General features: G+C 44.7%; 1 protein-coding gene across 2 annotated transcripts in view; it reads left to right on the forward strand.

Annotated features, from left to right (window-relative positions):
- LOC139532064 (zinc finger E-box-binding homeobox 1-like) overlaps positions 1-21,156 on the forward strand; it is an 87,467-nt gene extending 66,311 nt beyond the window's left edge. For both annotated transcript variants that reach the window (XM_071329188.1, XM_071329189.1), the window contains exons 3-9: positions 5,500-5,658; positions 6,983-7,185; positions 7,533-7,638; positions 8,105-8,547; positions 9,231-10,577; positions 17,049-17,229; positions 18,125-21,156. In XM_071329188.1, coding sequence (XP_071185289.1) covers positions 5,500-5,658; positions 6,983-7,185; positions 7,533-7,638; positions 8,105-8,547; positions 9,231-10,577; positions 17,049-17,229; positions 18,125-19,029 — 3,344 coding nt within the window. In that variant the 3' untranslated portion in view covers positions 19,030-21,156. The remainder of the gene's footprint in view (positions 1-5,499; positions 5,659-6,982; positions 7,186-7,532; positions 7,639-8,104; positions 8,548-9,230; positions 10,578-17,048; positions 17,230-18,124) is intronic.
- The last annotated feature ends 4,899 nt before the right edge of the window (positions 21,157-26,055 follow it).

Consider the following 26,055-nt stretch of genomic DNA (forward strand, 5'->3'; position numbering starts at 1 on the left):
TCTCTCTCTCTTTCCCTGCTCGTCCTCCACTCTCTCTCCTCGTCCCTCTCGCTCTCTCTTTTTCTCTCTCTCTCTCTCTCTCTCTAATAAAGGCTAGCTCTGTGGGAATAAACTGATGAAACATATTGCAAGTCTCAGCCCTTTTCCTTTAAAAACAAACACACCTCCACACTCATCCTCCGTCTCTCTCTCTCTCTCTGTCCCCATTGCTTTTCTCTATGGAAAACAGTTGTCGGTACTCTAGGTCGGCGTAACCATTGAAAGCTGCAGCCACCCACTAATCTTTCCCTTACCCTGGCTGCTTGTGGCGCTGGCTCAAATTAAAGTCTTGACGTGGTTTTCACCCTGCTGCAGTCCCTCGCTCCCTCCCTCCGTTTTCCCCCTCTCTTCCTGAATCATTTCTCCTGATCATATGGTATCACTGGCCCCCTGCTCACTGTCATTACTCATTTCGTTCTAAATGAATATCCACTGTAGTACTGCCACAGCCCTTGGAGTAAAGCATTGCCGTACCCACCACCTCAGTGAAGAGGCCGGATGATTCAATGTACCAAGGAGAGGTGAAAAAAATGTATTGAGGTGGGATTTGTTCCATTACTGATTCAATAATGACTGTATTCTCTGTTCAGTTCAGAGTGAACGGGTAGGGAGGAGAGGAAAGGAGAATGTGTGGTTTAATACTAGGAGGTAGCCACTAATATATAGTCAGTGGAGGTAACTAATACAATGATCTCATGAAACCCAGGTTTAACTGACCTGCCTTATGGAAATATACAGAGTTCTTTCCACTCTGTAAGATTAGTGTGTTATTAGGCATGGCATGTGCTCACGTCATATGGTCGATACACAGTATGATGATTTCGTTTGAGTAAATTCCTTCTGTCTGGTCACTGCCGTTCACCTAATAGCTCATCGGCAATGGGCCATGCGTTTCCCCTGAAGATGAGTCTCAATAAAACATTTGAATGTCCTAACTCAGGATAATAGCTACAGCAGGAGTCATGGGCATTGCGGAGCACATAATAAATTCCTGTAGGGCTTAAGTCATGATATTTCTCAGTCAGTAAGTTAAGACACCATGGAAGAACAGGAAAGGAAAGGGAAACCGACAGAGGGATAGAGCACTGGGAAAGTTGTGTGGTGGATACTCAGGGACTGACTCTGTGATAATGCTGAACTCAAGTTAAGTAAATCATCCCGAGCCTAGATAAGATAAACCTCACATTCATCCCAGATCCCACTGGCTTGCATCCTGTTGTTTCAAGATTATTTTAACAGACTGGGTCTATCACTCACTGCTTATCGCAGAGACATGCTGGCTCCCCCTCTCCTTCCCCGATAGAAGACACCTAGTAGGGGCAGGATGCACGGCCACAGGAAGTAGGGGTCAAAGGTGAGTCCAGCTCACCCAGGACAGGAAATGCTGATGTGGTCGTCATGTATAGTTACGCTCATGGGACCCCTCTGTATCAGGTTACAGAGATAGTGTGTGGGTGTTCTGATGATTCTGGCCTTCTAGCGTAAGCTAGAATTGAACTCTTTATTTAAGCACAACAAGGAAAGAGGATTTTTATATCAAGGATCAAGGTCGCTATTCACGTCATAAACAAGTAGTCCCTGAACAACGGCCACCATGGGGGAAAACAGCTGCTGTTCCCGATCTGCACTCATACAGCATAGCATAGATGTACATAGTTATTACTTCTAAACATACGCTTAGGGTTCTCATACGCTTTTTGGGGGTTCTCATATGCTTACAACATTGATTTGATTATTGCTTGAACAGTCGCTAAGATTATATTTCGTTGGTATTTTTTGCAAAATACCTATTCTTGATGCAGTAGTTGTTAGCTAGTATGCTAATGCTCATTGACATAGGCTGTAGCGAAGTTAGCCAAAGGGCATTTATACTGGTTGAAGTATTTTATAAGTATAATGCAGTTGATTGGCAACGATGACACAAACATTATATTAAGCAGGAGTATGCAGGAGATTCATACGAGCCTTACAATCCAATTATAATCCAAAAGTAGTGTGAAATGCACTCATAAGCAACATGAGAATTCCCCCGCGGTGGGGACATTTTAATACCGACTCAAATCAAATGTTATTTGTCACATGCGCCAAATACAACAGGTGCAGACCTTACCGTGAGATGCTTACTTACAAGCCCTTAACCAACAATGCAGTTCAAGAAATAGAGTTAAGAAAATATTTATTAAATAAACTAAAGTACAAAATAAAAAGTAACACAATAAAATAACAATAGCGAGGCTATATACAGGGGGTACCGGTACGGAGTCAATGTGCGGGGGTACAGGTTAGCCGAGGTAATTTGTACATGTAGGTAAAGTGACTATGCATAGATAAAACAGCAAGTAGCAGCAGTGTAAAAACAAAGTGTGGGGGGGTGTCAATGTAAATAGTCCAGGTGGCCATTTTATTAATTGTTCAGCATTCTTATGGCTTGGGGTAGAAGCTGTTAAGGAGCCTTTTAGACCTAGACTTGGTGCTCCGGTGCCGCTTGCCGTGCGGTAGCAGAGAGAATAGTCTATGACTTGGGTGACTGGAGTCTTTGACAATTTTTGGGCCATTCCTCTGACACACCTAGTATATAGGTCCTGGATGGCAGGAAGCTCACATTGAGGGAGAGGTTGTTGTCCTGGCACCCAGGTCTCTAACCTCCTCCTTATAGGCTGTCTCATCGTTGTCGATGATCAGGCCTACTACTGTTGTGTCGTCAGCAAATGTAATGATGGTGTTGGAATCGTGCTTGGCCACGCAGTTGTGGGTGAACAGGGAGTACAGGAGGGGACTAAGCACGCACCCCTGAGCCCCAGTGTTGAGGATCAGCATGGCAGATGTGTTGTTGTCTACCAGTTGCAGAGGGAGGTGTTTAGTCCCAGGGTCCTTAGCTTAGTGATGAGCTTTGTGGGCATTATGGTGTTGAATGCTGAGCTGTAGTCAATGAACAGCATTCTCACATAGGTGTTCCCTTTGTCCAGGTGGGAAAGGGCAGTGTGCCGTGCGATTGAGATTGGGTCATCTGTGGATCTGTTGGGGCAGTATGTGAATTGGAGTGGGTCTAGGGTTTCCAGGATGATGATGTAAGTCATGGCTACCGATGTGAGTGCTACAGGGTGGTAGTCTTTTAGGCAGGTTTCCTTCGCTTTCTTGGGCACAGGAACTAAGGTGGTCTATTTGAAACATGTAGGTAATAAAGACTCGGTCATGGAGAGGTTGAAAATGTCAGTGAAGACACTTGCCAGTTGGTCCGCGCATGCTCTGAGTACACGTCCTGGTAATCTGTCTGGCCCCGCGGCCTTGTGAATGTTGACCTATTTAAAGGTCTTGCTCACATCAACTATGGAGAGCGTGATCACACAGTCGTCCCGAACAGCTGGTGCTCTCATGCATGCTTCAGTGTTGCTTGCCTCAAAGTGAGCATAAAAGGCATTTAGGTCGTCTGGTAGGCTCGCGTCATTGGGCAGCTCGTGGCTGGGTTTCCCTTTGTAGTCTGTAATAGTTTTGCAAGCCCTGCCACAGACAATTACAAAATACATTTTTTATAAATCTTCTTTAGGGTCTAGTGAGAACTCCAGAACCTGTCCAAGTTTTCCACTCATGCTTCAGTGAGTTCACGTCCATGTGTCATGTTTGGCCATGTTGAAACATGCTGATAAACTGACTTTTCATAGACTGCCTGACTGGCTTTGACCCTTGTGGCCTTCAGCTCTTATTTACTGTAGCAGAGGTCTGAGAGAGACGGTGAATGGGGCCGTAACCGTAACAACCAGAGACCTGTAACACCTCAGAGCCGACCGCCAGAGCGACCCTATCTCACACACACACACTCGACATTCAGTGTCCCGAGTTGGTGTGTGTGTTGGAGATGTAGGCTGTTACATCATTCTGAGACCCTGAGTGAGGCAGGGATCAGGTAACTTCAGGCCAGGGTAGTGGACTGTAGATACAGAAAACAGCAACATGTGTGACTGTTGAAATAGGTTGTTATTTAGCTGCTTAGTGTTATTAAAAGAACGTTGAACTGCAAGAAAAATGTAATCTTACAAATCTAGCTCAACGGTGAAAAACGTAAGACTTTTCTGAATGGTTGAGAGAGAGAGTGAGGGATCCATTGAGGTCATGGGAAGTAACGCTGTGGCTTAATGTGAGGGTTAGGAGGCACTCATCTGTTTCTCCCCCTCCATCCTATACTGAGGATGAATATAATCCTGCAGTCAGACTTTCTCAGCACCTGGTGATTACATCTCTCTTTTTCTCTCTCTCTCTCTCTCTGTATCTCTCGCTGTCTTTCTCTGGTTCTCTTTCTCACATACACTGTGTTGGCCACTGGATTTTTTTCACTCTCTCTTTCACACTCACTTTCACTCGCTCTCCTTCTCCTCCCTCTCCTTTTTTGCTGTGAGGCAGCGGGATGGAGGAGGTTCGGCTGAATGTGTTTAATAACCATGGTAACCAATAACTGTGTGTGTGTACCGTGTGGTTGGAGTAGGGATGTGTGTTCCGTGTAGTGGAACCGTCCATTTCTCACCTTGTCTCATCCACTGTTATAGTGCACAGGAGAGAGCTAGGAGAGAGCAAGGAGCGAGCCAGGAGAGAGCCAGCCAAGGGCTGGGCCCTGTTAAGTAGGAGGGCTGTTGGAATTTACTGGGCCTGCCTGGCTGAGTCACGGAGCGTACAAGCTCCCCTCTGACACAGCAACACACAGCTGGGTCTCACTATCACAGACCTTTACACGCACAGAAAAACCTCGACACTAAAGAAACTAACAGGAGAATTAAATTCCCCTAGCCTGATACATCTGCTCAGTAAATAAAAGTTGTCTCTCTTTAGGGAGGTAAACAATGCCGTTAGGTGTTTTATAATCATACTTTCTCACTTCCTGTCGAATAGAATGTGTTCTTACTCTGTCAACCTACCTGGCAAAATAAGGGTTAGTAATAATGATAATAACTAGGTGTATTTCGTTATTGTTTTAACTGCTGACACGCTATACCCTGTTGTGTACGTGCTTCAGGAAGCGAAGCCGAGCAGAGAGACGGAAGCATTCCACTTCCTAAATGTGTCCTCGAGTTATGCTGTTTCCTACAGCCTTATTTAGCTCGTCAATTAGCCCTCATTAGTGGCGCAACGGCAGCAAATGTGATGCGGAGGAGAGAATATGCTCCCTGATAACAGATCTCATTTACTGTTGTATTAGGATATTAGTTCCCACAGTGGCCAGGTTGTTCTTTCTTATCCAGAGAGGAGGTTGATCTAGGCCTGGGGTTTGAGGAGGCAGAGAGACGTTTATGTTTGAAGTCTATTGCATTGGGATTGGTTGATTCTAGGGATACATTAGATTTACTAACTCACCTAGTTGTAGGTCACAGTTCTAATGTATTACAATTGTGATGTTTTATAACAATGGAGAGGATCTTTGATGTCCCTTTCCTCATGTTCTTGTCCAAATAGTTGCCTGTCCCTGTGTTTCAGTGAGGGAGGAGTGTGGTTCTGATGGGGAGGATGACGGCAGTACAGATGCTCTGGTGGAGGAGATACTGCAGCAGGGAGACACGACCATCATCTACCCAGAAGCCCCTGAGGACGAGCCCCGCCAGGGGACGCCTGAGGCCAGCGGACATGACGAGAATGGTACAAAGACACACACACACCTCACCTGCACACCTTTCTCACACACACACACACACCTCACTTCATCACTCCTCTGCTTTGTACTGGTTCAAAGTACCAGTTTTCATTAAATAGTGTCCCTGATTGGCCATAGATTCCCCTCTGAGTCAAGCTCAGCACAGAGCAGGGGTAGCACACATCCCCCCAAAAATACTTTGTACCTTGACACCACCCCCCCATCCTCTACAGGTGTTATGCCTCCAGCCAACACCTTGATTTGTTGTTCGGGCTTCTGTCTCTCCATCTAAAGGTGTTAACTCCCCCCACATTAACACACACGCACGAACACACACACACACACAGCTGTGAAAGGCCATAAAAGCCGAGTCTGTGTCCAAAGAGCTTTTGGCTGTTACCTGTCATCCCCAGAGAGTTTGAAAACAGCAACACCTGAGCAAATGTCTCACACCTGTGTCAGTGATGATTCACTAGTACCTGGGTGATAATGTGTGTGTGTGTGTGTGAGAGACATTATGTGTGGCCAGTAGGAAGGCTTAATACATCACCTGTTAACAGGTAATACTTTACCTGTGTGGGACCCACTGGAGCAGCAAAACAACCCTGGGGAACTGGAGCTCGGTGTGCATTAGGTCTTCTCGCCGTGTTCTACCGTGTTTCCAGCAGGCTTTTATTGAATGTCTGGGCATTCATTTGAAACCAGTGGGTGTTTTTTTAGAGAAAGATATAGGCTTAGAATTCCAATATTTTAAAGACATTACTTATGTTACTCATGTATACTAGTGCCATTGATTGCACATTTACAACACCTACTATGTTATTCATGAATTACCAACAGCATCTACAGTATCCAGCTCTCTTGAATGCAAGTGAGAGTATGTTGCATCTGTCATGTAGTTAGTGTGGAAACTGTGAGTCTTAATAGAGGATCGCTTAGTACCTGGTGAAATAGGTAACAAAAAAAAAACTGTCCAGAGCTCCTGTGTCTATCAATCATCATAATCAAATGACCCTTACTATCTATTGACCCTCTGATTACTCTACAGACTAGCCCCCTTTCCATACTACACGCACGAACACACACACGCGCACACACACGCGCACACACACACACACACACACCCCCTTCTCTTTCACTCACTCACACACACACACATACATACATACACAGACTCCCCCTTCTCTTTCACACACACACACACACACACACACACACACACACACACACACACACACACACACACACACACACACACACACACACACACACACGCACACACACGCTCGCTTACGTGCTCCCTTCCTCTCGCTCTCTCCCCCCCACCAGGCACTCCGGATGCGTTCTCACAGCTCCTAACCTGTCCCTACTGTGCCCGCGGCTACAAGCGCTACACGTCCCTGAAGGAGCACATCAAGCTGCGCCATGAGAAGAGCGAGGACAACTTCAGCTGCTCCCAGTGCAGCTACACCTTCGCCTACCGCACTCAGCTGGAGAGACACATGAGTGCCCACAAAGCTGGCAGAGACCAGGTACCTGGTAACATAACATAACACTAGATAGATACACAAAAATACATGCTGTTTGTCAACTACTACGTGCAGCACCGCATAGTGTATGAAGATTATGTAGATAAAAGGTAATGTGATGTGAAATTTGTGTCCAAAACCCAGGAAGTGGGAAAGTAGGTGTTGATCAGTATTCCCTCATAACTTAATTATTTTTTAATAGACATTTTGACCATTTCATATCCAAGGATTGGATTTTTTGGGGCCAATGGCCATTGTCTAATGTTCCTCTTGCATACATTTGTACTAGTACAAAGTTAATTTTTGTGTGACTGACCATCCCCTCCCGCCTTTCCTCCTGTGTCTGACAGAGGCACATGACACAGTCGGGGGGCAACCGGAAATTCAAGTGCACTGAATGTGAAAAAGCATTTAAGTACAAGCACCACCTGAAAGAGCACCTACGCATCCACAGCGGTGAGTGGACCCCTCAGTCACCATGGCAGCCCTGTTTGTTTGTGTGTTTGTGCGTGTGCGTGTGTATTCTTTAATGTGGAAAAGGGTTGGGGTAATTGTAGAAGTTAGTTACTATTGGCCACGCCATCCGCCCAGATGTTTCTGTTTCCGTCAAACAAATATTTATGTTTAGTAACTCTGTGTATTTATGTGTCCTTGATTGAGTTTCAGAGCATTGTGCTCTGTCCTAATGTGATATAATTGTGTTTGTGTTGGCGCGCCGGCCAACAATTAAAGAGTATTTCCCAATGGTGCCATTACCTCAGCGTTTAAGCATTTTTGAAATGCATTAGACCCTTTTTCCCTGGGAGGTTTATTCATTTACTTCTGCTCCTAATGGAGGTCTTGTATGTGTGTGTGTGTGTGTGTGTGTGTGTGTGTGTGTGTGTGTGTGTGTGTGTGTGCGTGTATGTGTCTGTCCCTACAGGAGAGAAGCCATACGAGTGCTCCAACTGTAAGAAGCGGTTCTCCCACTCCGGCTCCTACAGCTCCCACATCAGCAGTAAGAAGTGCATCGGCGTGATCTCAGCAGTCAACGGCCGACCCCTGCCCGCAAAGGCCTCCCAATGCCCATCCCCAGCCATGCCCGCCTCGCCCTCCTCCACCACACACACCCAGATCCGAGACAAACCCTTGCAGGAACAACTACCCCTCAACCAGATCAAGAGCGAGCCAATGGACTACGAGTACAAGCCCATGGTAGTGTCTCCAGCAGCGGGGGCAACAGGAGTGAACGGTCACGGAGGAGGGGTGTTCAACGGGGGTGCGGCTGCCCCCCTGCAGGGCGCGGTGCAGGCGGTGATGCTCCCCACCATGGGCCTGGTCTCTCCGATCAGCATCAACCTGGCAGACCTACAGAACGTCTTGAAGGTGATTTGTACATTTGTAATAGGACTAAAAATAGTACTCTGTATTTAATAATGTATTTGTAATTCAAGTACAGGAGAGACTGACTGTAGGAGAGACTGACTGCATCACTTCTTCTTTTTATAAGAAACATTGTGTTGAAAATCCCAAATTGTTTGCATAGTCAACTTACACACAGCCCTGACACACACACTTATCCCAGCAGGCATGCCACCAGGGGTCTTTTCACAGTCCCCAAATGCAGAACAAATTCAAGAAAGCGCACAGTATTTATTATATAGACCCGTTATTGCATGGAACTCCGTTCCATCTCATATTGCTCAAATGAACAGCAAACCTGGTTTAAAAAAACAGATAAAGCAACACCTCACAACGCCTCTCCCCTATTTGATCTAGATAGTTTGTGTATATGTATTGATATGTAGGATACGTGTGCCTTTTTAAAATTGATGTAGTTTTGTCCTTGAGCTATTCTTGTCTATTAATGTATTGTATTATGTCATGTTTCGTGTTTTGTGTGGACCCCAGGAAGAGCAGCTGCTGCTTTTGCAACAGTTAATGGTTATCATAATAGAATACCAAAATACAACTTAGAATTCATGAAATACTTGTAATGCGCTTGTTGTTGCTATTTGTACAATGATTTATTAAACAATGCACAAACCATTTTCATCTTAATCTTGAAGGTGGCGGTGGACAGTAACATGATCAGACAGATGTTGGAGAACAACGCTAAGTCAGCGGGGACTGGCATGGGGGCGACAGGTGTTCCTCACCAGCAGCTCATCTCAGCCATCAGTCTGCCCATTATGGGTCAGGACGGCAACGCCACCAAGATCATCATCAACTACAGCCTGGACCCCAGCCAGACACACACCCAGCTCACTGCCCAGAACCTGAAAAAGGAGCCCCCGACCCTGGCTACAACACCAGGCCAGGCCCAGACAGAGCCCTCCAGCAAGACCCAGCAAAAACTCCCAGAGGACCTGACAGTTAGCAGGCCCCCCAGGAGCAAAGAGGAGAAGATGGAAGAGGAGACTACTAAGACCTGCCTGCTTTGTAACGAGTGCCCCGATGGTCTGGACGCTCTCCACACACTCAAGCACTGTAAGAAAGCCTCAGGCCTCAGGATCAATGGGGACAAATCAAAGTCTGCCATCGATTCATTATTGTCTGAGGGGTTCGGGGACCAGCCCAAGAACCTTCTGTCTCTCCTCAAGGCCTACTTCGCCTTAAATGTTGAGCCCACCAAGGAGGAGCTCAGCAAGATCTCCGACTCGGTCAGCCTGCCTGCCGACGTAGTCAAGAAGTGGTTTGACAAGATGCAGAGCGGTCAGGTCTCACTAGGGGCCCCGACCCCTCCGTCTGAGGAAGAGGGGCCCTTGTCTGAGTGTCATGGGGCCATTGTTGTGTCCCCTAAAGTAAGATCAGAGCAGGACACAGAGAGCCCCACCCTGATGCAGTCCAGCCCAGCTGAGGCCACTCCGGCTGAGGTTAACGGCTCTGGGCCCTGCCCGGCCTCCCCTACACCACTAAACCTGACCACCGGGGGGCCCGTCCCAGCCAAACCCTCCTCCCCAGACAGCACGGAGGTCCCCCTGGACCTGTCGCTACCAAAGCCCACCCGAGAGGAGACCGCTGCCACCGCGGCCTCCTACCAAGCCACTGTTTACTCCCATCAGGACGAACCCCTGAACTTGACGAAGACTTGCACAACCAAGAAAGAACGTCCGCTCTCTGCCAGCGCCGCAGGCCACCACGTGACTAGCCAAACCTTGTCCTTGTACACCGCCGGCCCACAAAGTGCCAACCCCATCAGCATCATGACCACTCAGCTGCCCAGCGGGACCATCTATGCCATCACTGATCAGGGCAGCACGGGTGTGCCCTGCCTCCGGGCGCTCACCACCAATAACAACCAGACTATCCTCATCCCGCAGTTGGCCTACACCTATACCACTACAGCTACAGCCAGCAGCCCTGCAGGGACAGAGACACAGGAGAAGACCACACTGCAGATCAACGGCATCAAGGTTTGTTAATCAGTGGATCAATCAATCAGTAATTTAAATGTATTTGTATAGCTCTTTTCAAAGCAGCAGTCAAAGTTCTTTACAGTAACCCAGCTAAGAGAAAGCAGCCGTTTACATTTACATTACATTTTGGTCTTTTACATAGCAGATGCTCTTATTCAGTCAGTTGCAAGAAAATCATCTGCTGTGTGTATGGCCTTAACTACATGTATTTGAATGTGTTTGCCGGTTAGAGAAAATTACCCTGTTACATGGAAACAGTCTACCATGATCGGTATTGCAGGTGCATGACTGAGAATCATGTTCTCTTGCTTAAGTCCCTCGTCTGGTATGTTGCTGCTTGTTACTCAATGCCTGACTTGGCTCAGGTTTAGTGAGGGAGGAGGTGCTGGAAGAATGGGAAGTTCTGAGATGTAATCATTCCTCCTATTTTTCATTCTACCCGTGTCTTATTTGTTTTGAGTGAAACAACACGGCCTCAACACTCAGGAGTCAGTCTATTGCCCCTTTAGTGCTTCAATTCTTTTGGCTCTGTTCCACTACAGCTCAGCCATACTGAGAAGGTTAAGCTCCACCTATTGAGCTGGGAACTCTCCCAGCTGAATGAGTTTCTCTCCTGTAGCTCTGGGTGGAGGTGGTGGTATTTTGGCACCACTGTCTGTGTCTCCTGTGATGAACTGTTTTGTTTCAGCGCTGGGGGGAGGAGGAGAGGGGGAAAGGTGGACAGGACTCTAGTGAGAAGACCTAGCTCTCCTCTCTTCTCGATCATTCTCTCTCTCATGCTCTCTCTCTTCCCTTCTCTCTCAGGGATGTAGGGAGAAATAGTAGAAGGATATTAAGTGGGTATTCATGCTAGAGTATACTGCCAAACATTTCAAAATGACTAAAAGTGTTAGTGTCAAAATGTTTTGACAATGCTATACAACAGAGGAAACTGGCCTAATAAATTACTCTACATTATACAGAAAGTGCTGAATTCTGCCAGCAAACTCTAATACAGTGGTAAAGTCAGAGCCAGGACATGTAATGAATCCATAATGATGGATAGATGTGTGAGAGCCATCACTCCCCGAGCACAGACCTGAGCTGCTGCTGCTGTCACCCAGCCAGAAGACATGAGGCAGCACTTACTGTAGAGACCTATTGATCTGTAGGAATCTGTTTAAACGCACAGGCTCCTGTCTCACCATTGACTTGTTGTTGCATTATGTTGAACTATTAAGTGGATTGGCATAGAGCATGCCTTGTTAAAACCCATAGCTGTCCATAAAGCTATTGTATATCAGTTCCTTAATGATGATGCTGCCTGCCACACTTCCTCTTTCTCTCTGTCTCTCATTGCTGAATACTCAAAAGTAGTTTGTGTGTCCCAAATGGCACCCTATTCCCTATATAGTGCACTACTTTTGATCAGAGCTGTATGGGTCCTTGTCAAAAGGGAATAGGATGCCGTGCCATTTGCAACTCAGCCGTAGCCTACGCTCATGAAAAGTTTTTACTCACCATTGATGAGTCATGATGAGGGTAAGGACTGGTTTTCAGGGCCAACACACCAAGGTGGGATGATGTCATCATGATGGTATTTTTCACTCAGCCAGTAAAAGATTAACTGTGAAATTGTTATGGCGAGGTTATGATTCCCTGAGAGCCATAAACAGGAAGTGGTATTAGTCAGCCTACCTACACCATCCCTTCCTGATACTCTCTTTTTCCTGGGAAACAGAATGACACACCAATGGACCATTTAAAACTAAATCAGTTATAAATCCATTTTAGCTCCATATCACTTGTTTTGTATTATTGTCCTGCACATTTGGTTTGCTGTTTTAATCAGACAATGAAACTACTTCTCCAGGCTTCTCCATAACTGTATTACTGTACTACTGTTAGAATTGATACTTAAAAACAGTAAACACTATATTAAATACAGTACCAGTTAAAAGTTTGGACACACCTACTCATTCAAGGGTTTTTCTTTATTTTACTATTTTCTACATTGTAGAATAATAGAGAAAACATAAAAACTGTGAAATAACACATATGGAATCATGTAGTAACCAAAAAAGTGTTACACATTCTTCAAAGTAGCCACCCTTTGCCTTGATGACAGCTTTGCACACTCTTTGCATTCTCTCAACCAGCTTCACCTGGAATGCTTTACCAACTGTCTTGAAGGAGTTCCCACATATGCTGAGCATTGGCTGCTTTTCCTTCACTCTGCGGTCCAACTCATCCCAAACCATCTCAATTGGATTGAGGTCGGGTGATTGTGGAGGCCGGGTCATCTGATGGAGCACTCCATCACTCTCCTTCCTGGTTAAATAGCCCTTACACAGCCTGGAGGTGTGTTGGGTCATTGACCTGGCACATTTTGTTTTTAAGCTGGTTGAGAGAATGCAAAGATTGTGACGTAAATTAGATTCACGTAAATTACATATCTATAAGTAAGATGGTGCCAACAGAGATGGCAGGATCGCGACTAGCTCTTAGGAAACTTTGCACTTTTAGTTTTTTTACGTATTTTTTTTTTTTACATTATTAGCTCAGGAAATGTTTTGTTTTATTACATACAGCCGGGAAGAACTATTGGATATCAGAGCAGCGGTAACTCATCAGAACTACCAGCATTACAACTTCCCTGGAGCAGATCCTTTATTCACTCTCCCCAGAGCAATTTTTTTATTTTATTTAACCTTTATATAGCTAGGCAAGTCAGTTAAGAACAAATTCTTATTTACAATGACAGCCTACCAGGGAACAGTTGGTTAACTGCCTTGTTCAGGGGCAGAATGACAGATTTTTGCCTTGTCAGCTCGGGGATTCGATCCAGCAACCTTTCGGTTACTGGCCTAATGCTCTAAACACTAGGCTACCTGCCGCCCTCTGTTGAACTTGTTCAATTGAACTTATTCCAGAGGCCGACCCAAAACATTGCCGGCGGAGGAGAGGCAATCGAGGCAGCCTGCTGGTTCGACTTAGGAGGTGCGCACATCACCCACCACTTCCGAGTATATTACTCGCTAATGTTCAGTTTTTGGATAACAAAGTTGATGAGCATGGAGCAAGGATTTCTTTCTGGAGAGACATCGGGGCCTGTAACATCCTTTGTTTCACGGAAACATGGCTCTCTCGGAATAGTCTGTCGGAGTCGGTAAAGCCAGCAGGATTCTCAGTACATCACGCAGACAGGAATAAATATCTCTCCAGGAAGCAGAAGGGTGGAGGGGTGTGTTTCATGATTAATGACTCATGGTGTAATTCTAGAAACATACAGGAACTTAAGTCCTTTTGTTCACCCGACCTAGAATACCTCACAATTAAATGCCAACCATATTATCTCCCAAGAGAATTCTCCTCTGTCATCGCCACGGCCGTTTATATCCCACCTCAAGCCGTTACCTCGACGGCCCTCAAAGAACTTCACTGGACTTTATGCAAACTGGAAACCACATATCCTGAGGCTGCATTTATTGTAGCTAGGGATTTAACAAAGCAAATCTGAGGACTAGGCTGCCGAAGTTCTATCAACATATCGACTGTACTACTCGCGCTGCTAAGACTCGACCATTCCTATTCAAACTTACAGAATGCTTACAAGGCCCTCCTCCGCCCTCCTTTTGGCAAATTTGACCACGACTCCATCTTGCTCCTACCGTCCTTTTGGCAGAAACTCAAACAGGAAGTACCCGTGCTTTGAACTATTCAACGTTGGTCTGACCAATCGGAATCAACGCTTCAGGATTGTTTTGATCACGTGGACTGGGATATGTTCCAGGTAGCTTGCGAAAATAATCTAATGATTATTGATAATGATTTTATAAGGAAGTTTATAGGAGATGTAGTACCCACGGTGACTATTAAAATGTACCCTAACCAGAAACCGTGCATAAATGGTAGCATTCGCACGAAACTGAAAGCGCGAACCACCGCATTTAACCATAGCAAGGTGACTGGTAATATGGCAGAATAAAAACAGTGTATTTATTCACTCCGCAAGGCAATCAAACAAGCTAAACGTCAGTTTAGAGAGAAAGTGGAGTTGCAATTCAAAGGCTCAGACACGAGACGTATGTGGCAGGGACGACAGACAATCACGGACTACAAAAGGAAAACCAGCCACGTCGCCGAGACTGACGTCTTACTTCCGGACAGTCTAAACACATTCTTCGCACGCTTTGAGGATAACACAGTGCCACCGACGCAACCCGCTACCATGGACTGTGGGCTCTCCTCCGTGGCCAACGTGAGTAAAACATTTAACCGTGTTTACCCTCGCAAGGCCCTAGCCGCGTCCACAGAACATGCGCAGACCAGCTGGCTGGTGTGTTTACGGGCATATTCAATCTCTCCCTATCCCAAGTCTGCTGTCCCCACATGCTTTAAGATGGCCACCAATGTTCCTGTACCCAAGAAGGGAAAGGTAACTGAACTTAATGACTATGCCCAGTAGCACTCACCTCTGTCATCATGAAGTGCTTTTTAAGGAATGGATCACTAGTCACTTTAATAATGTTTACATATCTGGCATTACTCATCTCATATGTATATACTGTATTCTATACTATTCTACGGTATCTTAGTCTGTTCCGCTCTGACATCGCTCGTCCGTATGTATATAGTCTTAATTCATTCCTACTTAGCTTTTTGTGTATTGGGTATATGTTGTGCAATTGGTTAGATATTACTTGTTAGATATTACTGCCCTGTCGGCGCTAGAAGCACAAGCATTTCGCTACACCCGCAATAACATGCTAATCACTTGTATGTGACCAATAAAATTTGATTTGATGTTATTCCCTTCTATCCCAAGGAGGAGAGGCAGAACATCAGCTCAGATCGTTATAATAATCACACCTCTTTCTAATACATTATATAACAAATACTCCAATTTATTAGGTACACCAATCTAGTACCATGTCGAACCCCCCTTTGCCTTCAGAACAGCCTGAATTCTTCGGGACATGGATTCTCAGTTAGTATCAAAGGACCAAATGTGTACCAGGAAAACATTTCCCACACCATTACAAAACTGTCACCAGCCTGTACCGTTGACACCAGGCAGGATGGGGCCATGGACTCATGCTGCTTACATCAAATCCTTTTTCTGCTTTTATCATGACGCATCAGAAACTGGGAGTCCAGTGTTGGTGATCGCATGCCCACTGGAGCCTCTTCTTCTTGTTTTTAGCTGATAGGAGTGGAATCCGGTGTGGTCGTCTGCTGCAATAGCCCATCCATGACAAGAACTGATGAGTTTTGCGTTCCGAGATGCCGTTCTGCACACCACTGTTTTACTGTGCCGTTATTCGCCTGTTTGTGGCCCGCCTGTTAGCTTGCATGATTCTTGGCATTCTCCTTCGACCTCTCATAATTAAGCTGTTTTTTCCCCACATGACTGCCGCTGACTGGATGATTTTTGTTTGTCGCATCATTCTCGCTAACCCTAGACACTGTCGTGCGTGATAAGCCCAGGAGGCTGGCCGGTTGTGACATACTGGAACTTGCGGCTGGCACCGACGATCATACCATGCTCAAAGTTGCTTAGGTCACTCGTTCTGCTCATTCGAATGTTCAATCAAACAGTAACTAAATGCCTGGCTGGAGTTCAAACACTTTATTTTTACCCCCTCAGCTATTGCGCTAGCCACTTTCCCTCGGGGGAATCCCCATCTTAATCCCCATCCCCATCCCCATTGCCATCTTAAGTGGTCCAATTCACTTACCTTGCCCCTTCGATTTAGCTCGAGGGAGCGAGTGAACAACTTTGGTCACTTGTGGGGTTGATATGACCCACAATTCAATGTAGCAAACCCACAATTAAAAGTAGCAAACTGTAGTCACGTGTCAAACTCTGGTGGCCGCAAAGTGTCAAATTAATCAACAAGGCTGCATTTTCGGCATGTCAGGAAAAAAATATGAAACTAGCTTGCTAAAAAATATATACAGACATTGAGTTTACCATTGGCAAATTGGCTTAGTCTCATAGTGAGGAGCTTATAAAACATAGCTAGATTCATAAACATATTTTGGGGAATTCTGAAATGTATTGGAATAAATGACCAAAGTATAAAACTAGCTTGCCAGCTATGGGTAACTGTAGCTAGCTACCTGACAGGAGTGCTAGCAAGATATGTTGGCTTACTAGTAGGTACATTAATCGCTTTAAGTTGGTTGCTTTTAAGCTCAACTTCCAGATTTCCACCAAGGACGTTACCTCTCCGATCATCATTCTCCCTCGCTTGGCAAGGGACATTTAAGGTACACTCGGAATGTGACGATGTTAAACATCATTATAGGGCCGAGGGTTGTCTACTTTGAGTTTGAAATGCAGTCCCTGTCAGCCTGCTTTATATAGCAAGCCACAGCCACATGACTCACTGTCTGTAGGAGCGAACCATTTTTATGAATGGGGTGGTGTACCTAATAAAATGGCCGAGTGTATATTCACATGTATTTATATTTGTTGTTCAGGAGGAGCGTCAGGACACAAGCTCAGAGGGCGTGTCTACCATGGAGGAGCAGAATGACTCAGACACCACCCCTTCCAGGAAGAAGATGAGGAAGACGGAGAGTGGGATGTACGCCTGCGACCTGTGTGACAAGATCTTCCAAAAGAGCAGCTCTCTGCTCCGACATAAATACGAACACACAGGTACGTCGGGGACTAGATCAATCAAATCTGGGTCATGTTCATTAGGGTGCAACGTAGCGAATCCCTTTGCAACTGAAAATGAAAGCGAGTGTTTGTTATTGGTTATGTTTAGATAGTACCTCCCCGTTTCAGACTGTTTTCTTCCATTTCATACCTACTGATTATCATCCTTACTGCACCTCTCCAGAGAAACCTCAGGGAAATATGAGGCAAAGTGAAACTGAAGGGGGTAATTTCAGAAATCACACACAGACTGACTGCAGTGTTGTTATTACTATTGTGTATTGCAAAAGGGTGGAAGACACCTCCAATACACATACACACAATCTTGGGTAGCTTTTATCCAATACACACACAAACACATACACAGACTCATTCAAACACACACACGCTGTAAAGCCTGGGAATTGCTTGCCGCCAAGCTCCCCCTGCCAACGACATTACCTTCCCATATGAAATGTTGGAGGGATGTTGCAAAAGAGCTCTGTTAGTAATTTTACATGAGAACATGGGTAGTGTTGTGGCCAAGCACAGGTCAACCTACTCTGAGGCGTTCTGTCTTTATGACTTTGATACCTGGCGTAGAACCACCGTTTTACATCCAAGTGACTTCACTTAGCCTGGAACTACCCGTTCCTCTCGTTGGTGTAATGTTCAGCCTTCAACCCTGAAGCATTTCTGGTCAGGTTTGCTCTTTTGTTGTGTGTTGTTTTAAGATATTTCCCATGGATACGTGATGATAAATAATATAGATTTCCCCGACCTTTGGCGCTATAATATCAACCGTTTCACAAGCACACCTGTCTGGGGAATTACAACAATTTGACATGATTTATCAATTTCTGTCTGAGATATATTTTTATTTACTGTATATTTATTTTCTCCCGTGCTACAGGCAAGAGACCCCACGAGTGTGGCATCTGCAGGAAGGCCTTCAAACACAAGCACCACTTGATAGAACACATGCGTCTCCACTCCGGAGAGAAACCCTACCAGTGCGACAAGTGTGGCAAGCGCTTCTCTCACTCAGGCTCTTACTCCCAGCACATGAACCACCGCTACTCCTATTGCAAGAAGGAGGCGCAGGGGGGAGGTCAGGGAGGTGTAGGGGAGGAAGTGCTGGAGATTGAGAGCCCCGTGGGGTTGGGCCTGGGAGAGGAGCAGCAGGAGCAGTCAGACAGCAGGCCCACCTCCTCCCCTCCCTCCCACCTGGACTCTGACGAGCGAGGGAGCAGCACCAGGGAGGACGAGGAGGAGAGTGATGAGGACATGGAGACAGTGGCAGGGGAGGCGGTGGAGGGAGATCCGGACAGCGTTCTGGATATGGATGATATACAAGTGGTGCGGATAGGAGATGAGGGAGGGGACGAGGAGGAGGGAAGAGAGGAGGAGGGAGAAGACACTGGTCAGGAGGGGGGAGAGAATGAAGAAGAGGAAGAGCAAGAAGTGAAGAGAATAGTGGTAGGGGGTGAAGAGGAGGAAGGAGAAGAAGAGGAAGAGGAGGGGGTAGTGGGGTTTGAAGTAAAGGAAGAGCAGGAAGAAAAGGAGGTTACAGGGGAAAAGGCACATACAAGGCAAGAGGAGGTGAAGGAGAACAGTGAGAAAGAGGAGGAACATGGAGGAGAGAAGGAGCAGGCTGAGAAGGAGGTGGAGGAGGAGCAGTCAGAGCAGGCTCAGGAGGTGAAGGAGGAGACAATGGACACAGAGGAAGCGGTGACCTCAGAGGAGAAGGAAGAATCAGGGGAGGTCATGAAAGAGAATGAAGGTGAAACAAACGGGAACACTGTTTCAGAAGACTAGAATCAAACACCGACCAGAGCGAAAGGAGATACAAAATAAAACAGGGAGGAAGCAGACCTGTATTTCTTCCTCTATGAAATGGAAGGATCCTTTTTCTCCCCATGACGTTGGGGGAGAGGAAAGGGATAACGTTTGGGTTGCTCTGACGGACGATGCATTTCAGTTCACTACTGTGTATGAATCCAGGTGTGCCTGAAAAAAATACTAGTGACTTACTCCACAGAAGGAGAAACAATTTTCAGTGTTGGAAAATGTATTTGTAAAAATCAAAAACAAAGTTTAAAGACAAAAAATGCATTATACAGACTTTGTAAGCTAGAACCGACACGTTTTAGATAATGTTTTATTACTAAAACAACCTTGGGTCATTTCTTTTTATCAGTGTTATTATTCATATTTTAACCTTTAAAAAGCTGTACAGTTGGGAGAGATTTCTATACCTTTTTATTGCCAATGAACAAAAAAATCAGTATTTTATTAAGTTGGAGGAAAAAAAGATCCTGTGCACTACAAGTGGCTTGGTTTACTTATGGCTCTAACAGTTATGTGTTGTCTACCCTTCAGTATTATCGCACTAGACCTACAGTATACAGCATCAGCACGTTAGCTGATAATGTTAGCATACCTTTTGTTTGTTTTACATGGATTGTGAGCCTTAAAGATGAAAACTATGGTGAGGTGATGAAGTTCAGCCATGATGATGTTCCAGTAGTTGATTATTACCTTATAGATGAAGAAGACGTCAAGGGGAGTATGGAAGGAGGTACACAAGTCTGCAATGACACATTGTTCTAAATGTTTTGTTAGTTCGTTTTGTTCATTTAATAAATCTGTTCTCATCATTACTGAATCAGATCAAGCAGAAGAATAAAGAAGAACATTCATGATCTAGGCCTAGTAAGTAGAGATCATTTGACCCTTAAGCCCTGGACCCTATTCCCACTCCCAGCCTTATGCAAAAAAATATATATAAAAAAAATACACCATGCATATCAAAAGTGCCATTGCATACTGCTGTTTCTCCTTAGCAGCTGTTGTCAGGTTGTTTCAAGGCCCAGATTTGATAGTAGCTCAAACATGTCAACTCTGAGTTGATATACTGTTTTTGGCTCACTACCACTAGTCCTGATGTTGTAGAAGATAGCATTACCATGAATTATAATTTAGACTGGAATTATATATTTGAGATAAAAATCTGCCTCTTTTATAATCAGAGCAATCAACGGCAAAAAGGACTTGTAACGGGATGATGAAACATGATTTTGAAGTATTTCCTGCCTTGAAATGTATCCTTTTCCCCAGTCCAGTCCCAGTGCACTTGTTTAACACTTGTGAAACTCTCTCTCTTCAGGTAACAAAAGTAGGCAAATATGATACCAGAATGGTTATTCAGACAATATTTTTTACCTGTCAGTATTATTATGTTGTTGATGTTTTTTTGTATATGTTAAATGTGTGTACTGTATGTTTTCAGCAATGTCGGTATTATTACCATTCCCAATGATATGGGTTATCTGTTTAGTTATAGAAAACTTTTGTATTTATGTGTCTTATTTTTTTATATTTCTTTATGGTTATTTATTACAGTGTAGTGTACAATACTGTAGTTTGTATTAACACAATAATATATTTTAGTATGAAAATAATTTGAAAGGTAAAATGACTACAACAAAGCTGGAACATAAAAGAGTCTGGCATTTTGAAGTATGTTTTAGAACAAAAATAAAATGTACTGCTATCTCAAGTTGTCAGCACACCCCACAAGCAGGAAATTTGAACATGTTGCCTTCCTGCATCCATTAATTCTCATGTTAGTTTTGACCTTTTGCCCACTTTAATATGAAGCTACTGAAACTCTTTGAGAACTAACTGTATGTCTAATAGCATGAGTGTGCTGTTGTTTTGACAGATGATCCATAACCATGAATCTGTCCTTTTGCCAAGCCAAAATAATATTGACCTTTTTTGTTTTATTTGTGCCAATTTGTTACTTTGTATGTCTGCTATGTCAAGGCCACAACCTCTTTTTATATGTCCCTGTTTTAATCCACAATCATTTTTATAGTGATAGTTTTTGCTTTTGTTTTTTTATGACTCCCCATCTCACAATAAAATACATCAATTACATACCCCTTGTTTGTTGATCTATGTCTTATATTAGCTTGCATAATTAGGCTTTTTCCGCTCTGTCATTATTGCGTGCGCGATAGAACAGCGAGCATATGTACTACAATTGTTTTTACCACGATGCGAGACATTCGCCAGCTCTGCTTTGTCAACTAAATAAAAACGACAACAACGGCCGTTAGGCAGACAGTGGCGCTGATTCCCATACTGCGGATTCCATCTTCAAAGTTTGCAGATTGTATTCAAGGTAAACGCTGCAGATGTAGGCTCAATTGGAAATGACCTTTAAATGTCAAGCATGCTATAGCCATCTATTTACCACCACAAACCGATGCTGGCACTAACATGCTGACCACACCGCTCGCGTCGCGACCGTTGCAAAATAAATGTACACATACATATTATTCAATCACTGCACCCACAACGCTTGCGAGCGTCTGAGTAGCCAGGCGCTAAAATAGAACTTGGTTCTATTTGTGACGCATAACACGCTGCAAGTCCCGCCTCTCCCATCTCCTCATTGGTTTTTAGGAGCATATATTCACATGCCATCTCCTCATTTGTTTTTTGGAGTATATACCCACGTGGGTGATTGAAAGATGAACTGAGGTCCACACTCCAGTCGATAGTGGTAATGCACCTTAAAGTTGGTTGCCAACAGCCATATAAAAAAGCCTGAAGGAAGGAGAGATTACTAGAAAACAACCTTTTACCATTTTATATATGGATTAATTGTCGGAGTAGAGGACCTTGTGCATTTCAGGTAAAATAACAACCCAATGTTTATATCTCAGGACAAATTAGCTAGCAACAGCAAGCTAGCTAGCTAAATGACCAGAAACACTTAATGCTTATTGACCTGTCCTTAAATTAATATAGTTGGTTCAGAGTTTGTTTTGATATTTCAACCTGTGTGTCCTAATCGCATCTGGTGTAGGGGGACAAAATCAACATGCGCATGTGCAAGGCAAACTTAAATCAGTTTGATCTCATTTCTACCAGCATGTCACATGTGCAACCAGAGGGAAAAAAACTTTAGATCACCTTTATTCCACACACAGAGACGCATACAAATCTCTCCCTCCCCCTCAATTTGGCAAATCTGACCATAATTCTACCCTCCTGATTCCTGCTTACAAGCAAACGCTAAAGCAGAAAGTACCAGTAAATACGTAAGCGCTCAAATGATGCGGATGCTAAGCTACAGGACTGTTTTGCTTGCACAGACTGGAATATGTTCTGGGTTTCATCCAATGGCATTGAGGAGTATACCACCTCAGTCACCAGCTTCATCAATAAGTGCATTGACGACATCGTCCCCACAGTGACCGTACGTACATATCCCAACCAGAAGCCATGGATTACAGGCAACATCCGCACCAACCTAAAGGCTAGAGCTGCTGCTTTCAAGGAGTGGGACACTAATCCGGACGCTTATAAGAAATCCCGCTATGCCCGCAGATGAACCATCAAACAGGCAAAACATCGATACAGGACTCAGACTGAGTCCTACTACACCGGCTCTGACGCTCGTCGGATGTGGCAGGGCTTTCAAACTATTACAGACTACAAAGCGAAACCCAGTCGCAAGCTGCCCAGCGACGTGAGCCTACCAGACGACCTAAATACCTTTTAAACTCGCATCGAGGCAAGCAACATTGAAGTATTTATGAGAGCACCAGCTGTTCCGGACGACTGTGTGATCACGCTCTCCGTAGCCGATGTGAGCAAGACCTTAAAATAGGTCAACATTCACAAGGCCGTGGGGCCAAACGAATTACCAGGACGTGTACTCAGAGCATGCACGGACCAACTGGCAGGTGTCTTCACTGACATTTTCGACCTCTCCTTGACGAGTCTCTAATGACTACATGTTTCAAGCAGAACACCATAGTCCCTGTGCCCAAGAAAGCGAAGGTAACCTGTCTAAATGACTAACGCCCCGTACCACTCATGTCGGTGGCCATTAAGTGTTTTGAAAGGCTGGTCATGGCTCATATCAACACCATCATATCCCAGAAACCCTAGACCCACTCCAATTTGCATACCGCCCCAAAAGATCCACAAATGATGCAATCTCAATCGCACTCCACACTGCCCTTTCCCACCTGGACAAAAGAAACATCTCCAGTGGGCTCCAAAATTACTGGCACCCCTGACTGGCAATGCACAAATAATGCTTAAACAAATATAAACAATATAATTATAGAGATAAACTCAAAATACCAACATGTGAGAAATACGATACTTTATTAATGTTTCAATGGAACCAACCAAAATAATTTAATTAAAAATCAATGTCCTCCTAATCAAGGTTTCACAATTAATGGCACCCTTAAAGATTATTGTAAATAAATTAAACCACAAATTAAGGCCACTTATTTAAGTTTATCTAAGTTAAGGAACTATATTGAGCCATTACATCATTTCCTGTTTCACTAGGGTATAAAAATGAGGTAACACACATTCAATATCCCACTGTCATCCAACACCATGAAGAAAACAAAAGAACTGGCAGTTCAAAAGAGACAGATGGTCGTAGACCTTCATAAATCTGGTAATGGCTACAAGAAGATCCACAAACGATTGAATATACCACTGAGCACTGTCAGGGCAATTATTTAAAAATGCAAAAGATATGGAACAGTTGAAAACCTCACAGGTAGAGGACGCAAATGCATTTTGCCCCCCAGGATAGGAAGGAGGATGGTGAGAGAAGCAACAAAATCCCCAAGAATCACTGTGAAAGAATTGCAGGCCTTGTTGGCGTCTTGGGGTCAGCAGGTTTCAAAAATCACCATCAGACGCCACCTCCACAACCACAGGCTTTTTGGAAGGGTTGCCAGAAGAAAGCCCTTTCTGACCACAAGACATAGACGCAAGCTCTTGGAGTTTGCCAAATGTCATTTAAATTATGACTGGAAGAAGGTGCTCTGGTCAGATAAGACCAAAATTGAAAGTTTTGGTCAGATACAGCATCGGCCGTAGTTGGACTTTCCAAAAAGACAATGACCCGAAACATACCTTAAGATCCACACAGAAATGGTTCTGTGACAACAAAATCAATGTTCTGCCATGGCCATCTCAGTCGCCGGACCTCAATCCAATCAAAAACCTGCGGGCTGAGTAGAAGAGGGCAGTTGATAAGCGCAAGCCCAAGAATGTGATGGATCTTGAAAGGATCTGAATAGAGGAATGGTCCAAAATCCCTCCAAATGTGTTCCTTAACCTTGTCAAACATTGCAGGAAAAGACTCCATGCTGTTATCCTTGCCAGAGGTGGTTGCACTAAGTACTAAATGAGGAGTGCCAATAATTATGAAACCTTGATTTTGGTTCAATTTATTTCGTATTAAATAATTGTATGATTTTGGTTGGTTCCATTGAAACATTAATAAAGTACAGTATTTCTCACATGTTGGTATTTTGAGTTTATCTCTGTAATTATATTGTTTATATTTTTTAAGTATCGTTTGTGCATTGCCAGTCAGGGGTGCCAGTAATTCTGGAGCCCACTGTATATGATAATGTTGTTCATTGACTACAGCTCAGAGTTCAACAGTGCCCACAAAGCTCATCACTAAGCTATGGACCCTGGGACTAAACATCTCCCTCTGCAACTGGATCCTGGACTTCCTGACGGGCCACCCCCAGGTGGTAAGGGTAGGCAACAACACATATGCCACGCTGATCCTCAACACGGGGGCCCCCCAGGGGTGTGAGTTTAGTACCCTCCTGTACTCCCTGTTCACCCACAACTGTGTGGCTAAGCACGACTCCAACACTATCTTTAAGTTTGCTGACGACACAACAGTGGTAGACCTGATCACCGACAATGATGAAACAGCCTATAGGGAGGTCAGAGACAACAACCGCTCTGAACATGAGCAAGACAAAGGAGATGATTGGGGACTACAGGAAAAGGATGGCTGAACACACCCCCATTCACATCAACAGGGCTGTGGTGGAGCAGGTTGAAAGTTTCAAATTCCTTCGTGTCCACATCATCAACAAACTATCATGGTCCAAACACACCGAGACAGTCGTGAAGAGGGCACGGCAACACCTTTTCCCGCTCAGGAGACTGAAATCTTCAGAAAGTTCTACACCTGCACCATTGAGAGCATCCTGGCCGGTTGCATCACCGCCTGGTATGGCAACTGCTCGGCATCTGTCTGTAAGGCGCTACAGAGGGTAGTGCGTACGGCCCAGTACATCACTGGGGCCAAGCTTCCTGCCATTCAAGACCTATATACTAGGCAGTGTTAGAGGTAGGCCCAAAACATTGTCAAAGACTCCAGTCACCCAAGTCATAGATGGTTCTCTCTGCTACCGCACAGCAAGCGGTACCGGAGCGCCAAGTCTAGTTTCAAAAGGCTCCTTAACAGTTTCTACCCCCAAGCCATAAGACTGATGAACAATTAATCAAATGGCCACCCGGACTATTTGCATTGACCCCCCCCATGCTTCTTCTTACACTGCTGCTAATCACTGTTTGTTATCTATGTATTGTCACTTTACCTCTACCTACATGTACAAATTACCTCGACTAACCTATACCCCCACACATTGACTCGGTACCAGTACCCCCTTTATATAGCCTCGTTATTGTTATTTTATTGTGTTACTTTTTTTTCTTTTTTTTTTAATGTATTTATTAAAAACATTTACCCCCTTTTTCTCCCCAATTTCGTGGTATCCATTTGTTAGTAATCACTATCTTGTCTCATCGCTACAACTCCCGTACGGGCTCGGGAGAGACGAAGGTCGAAAGCCATGCGTCCTCCGAAACACAACCCAACCAAGCCGCACTGCTTCTTAACACAGTGCACATCCAACCCAGAAGCCAGCCACACCAATGTGTTGGAGGAAACACCGTGCACCTGGCAACCTTGGTTAG

This window comes from Salvelinus alpinus, chromosome 10, assembly GCF_045679555.1.
Source record: "Salvelinus alpinus chromosome 10, SLU_Salpinus.1, whole genome shotgun sequence".
NCBI classification, from domain to species: Eukaryota; Metazoa; Chordata; class Actinopteri; order Salmoniformes; family Salmonidae; genus Salvelinus; species Salvelinus alpinus.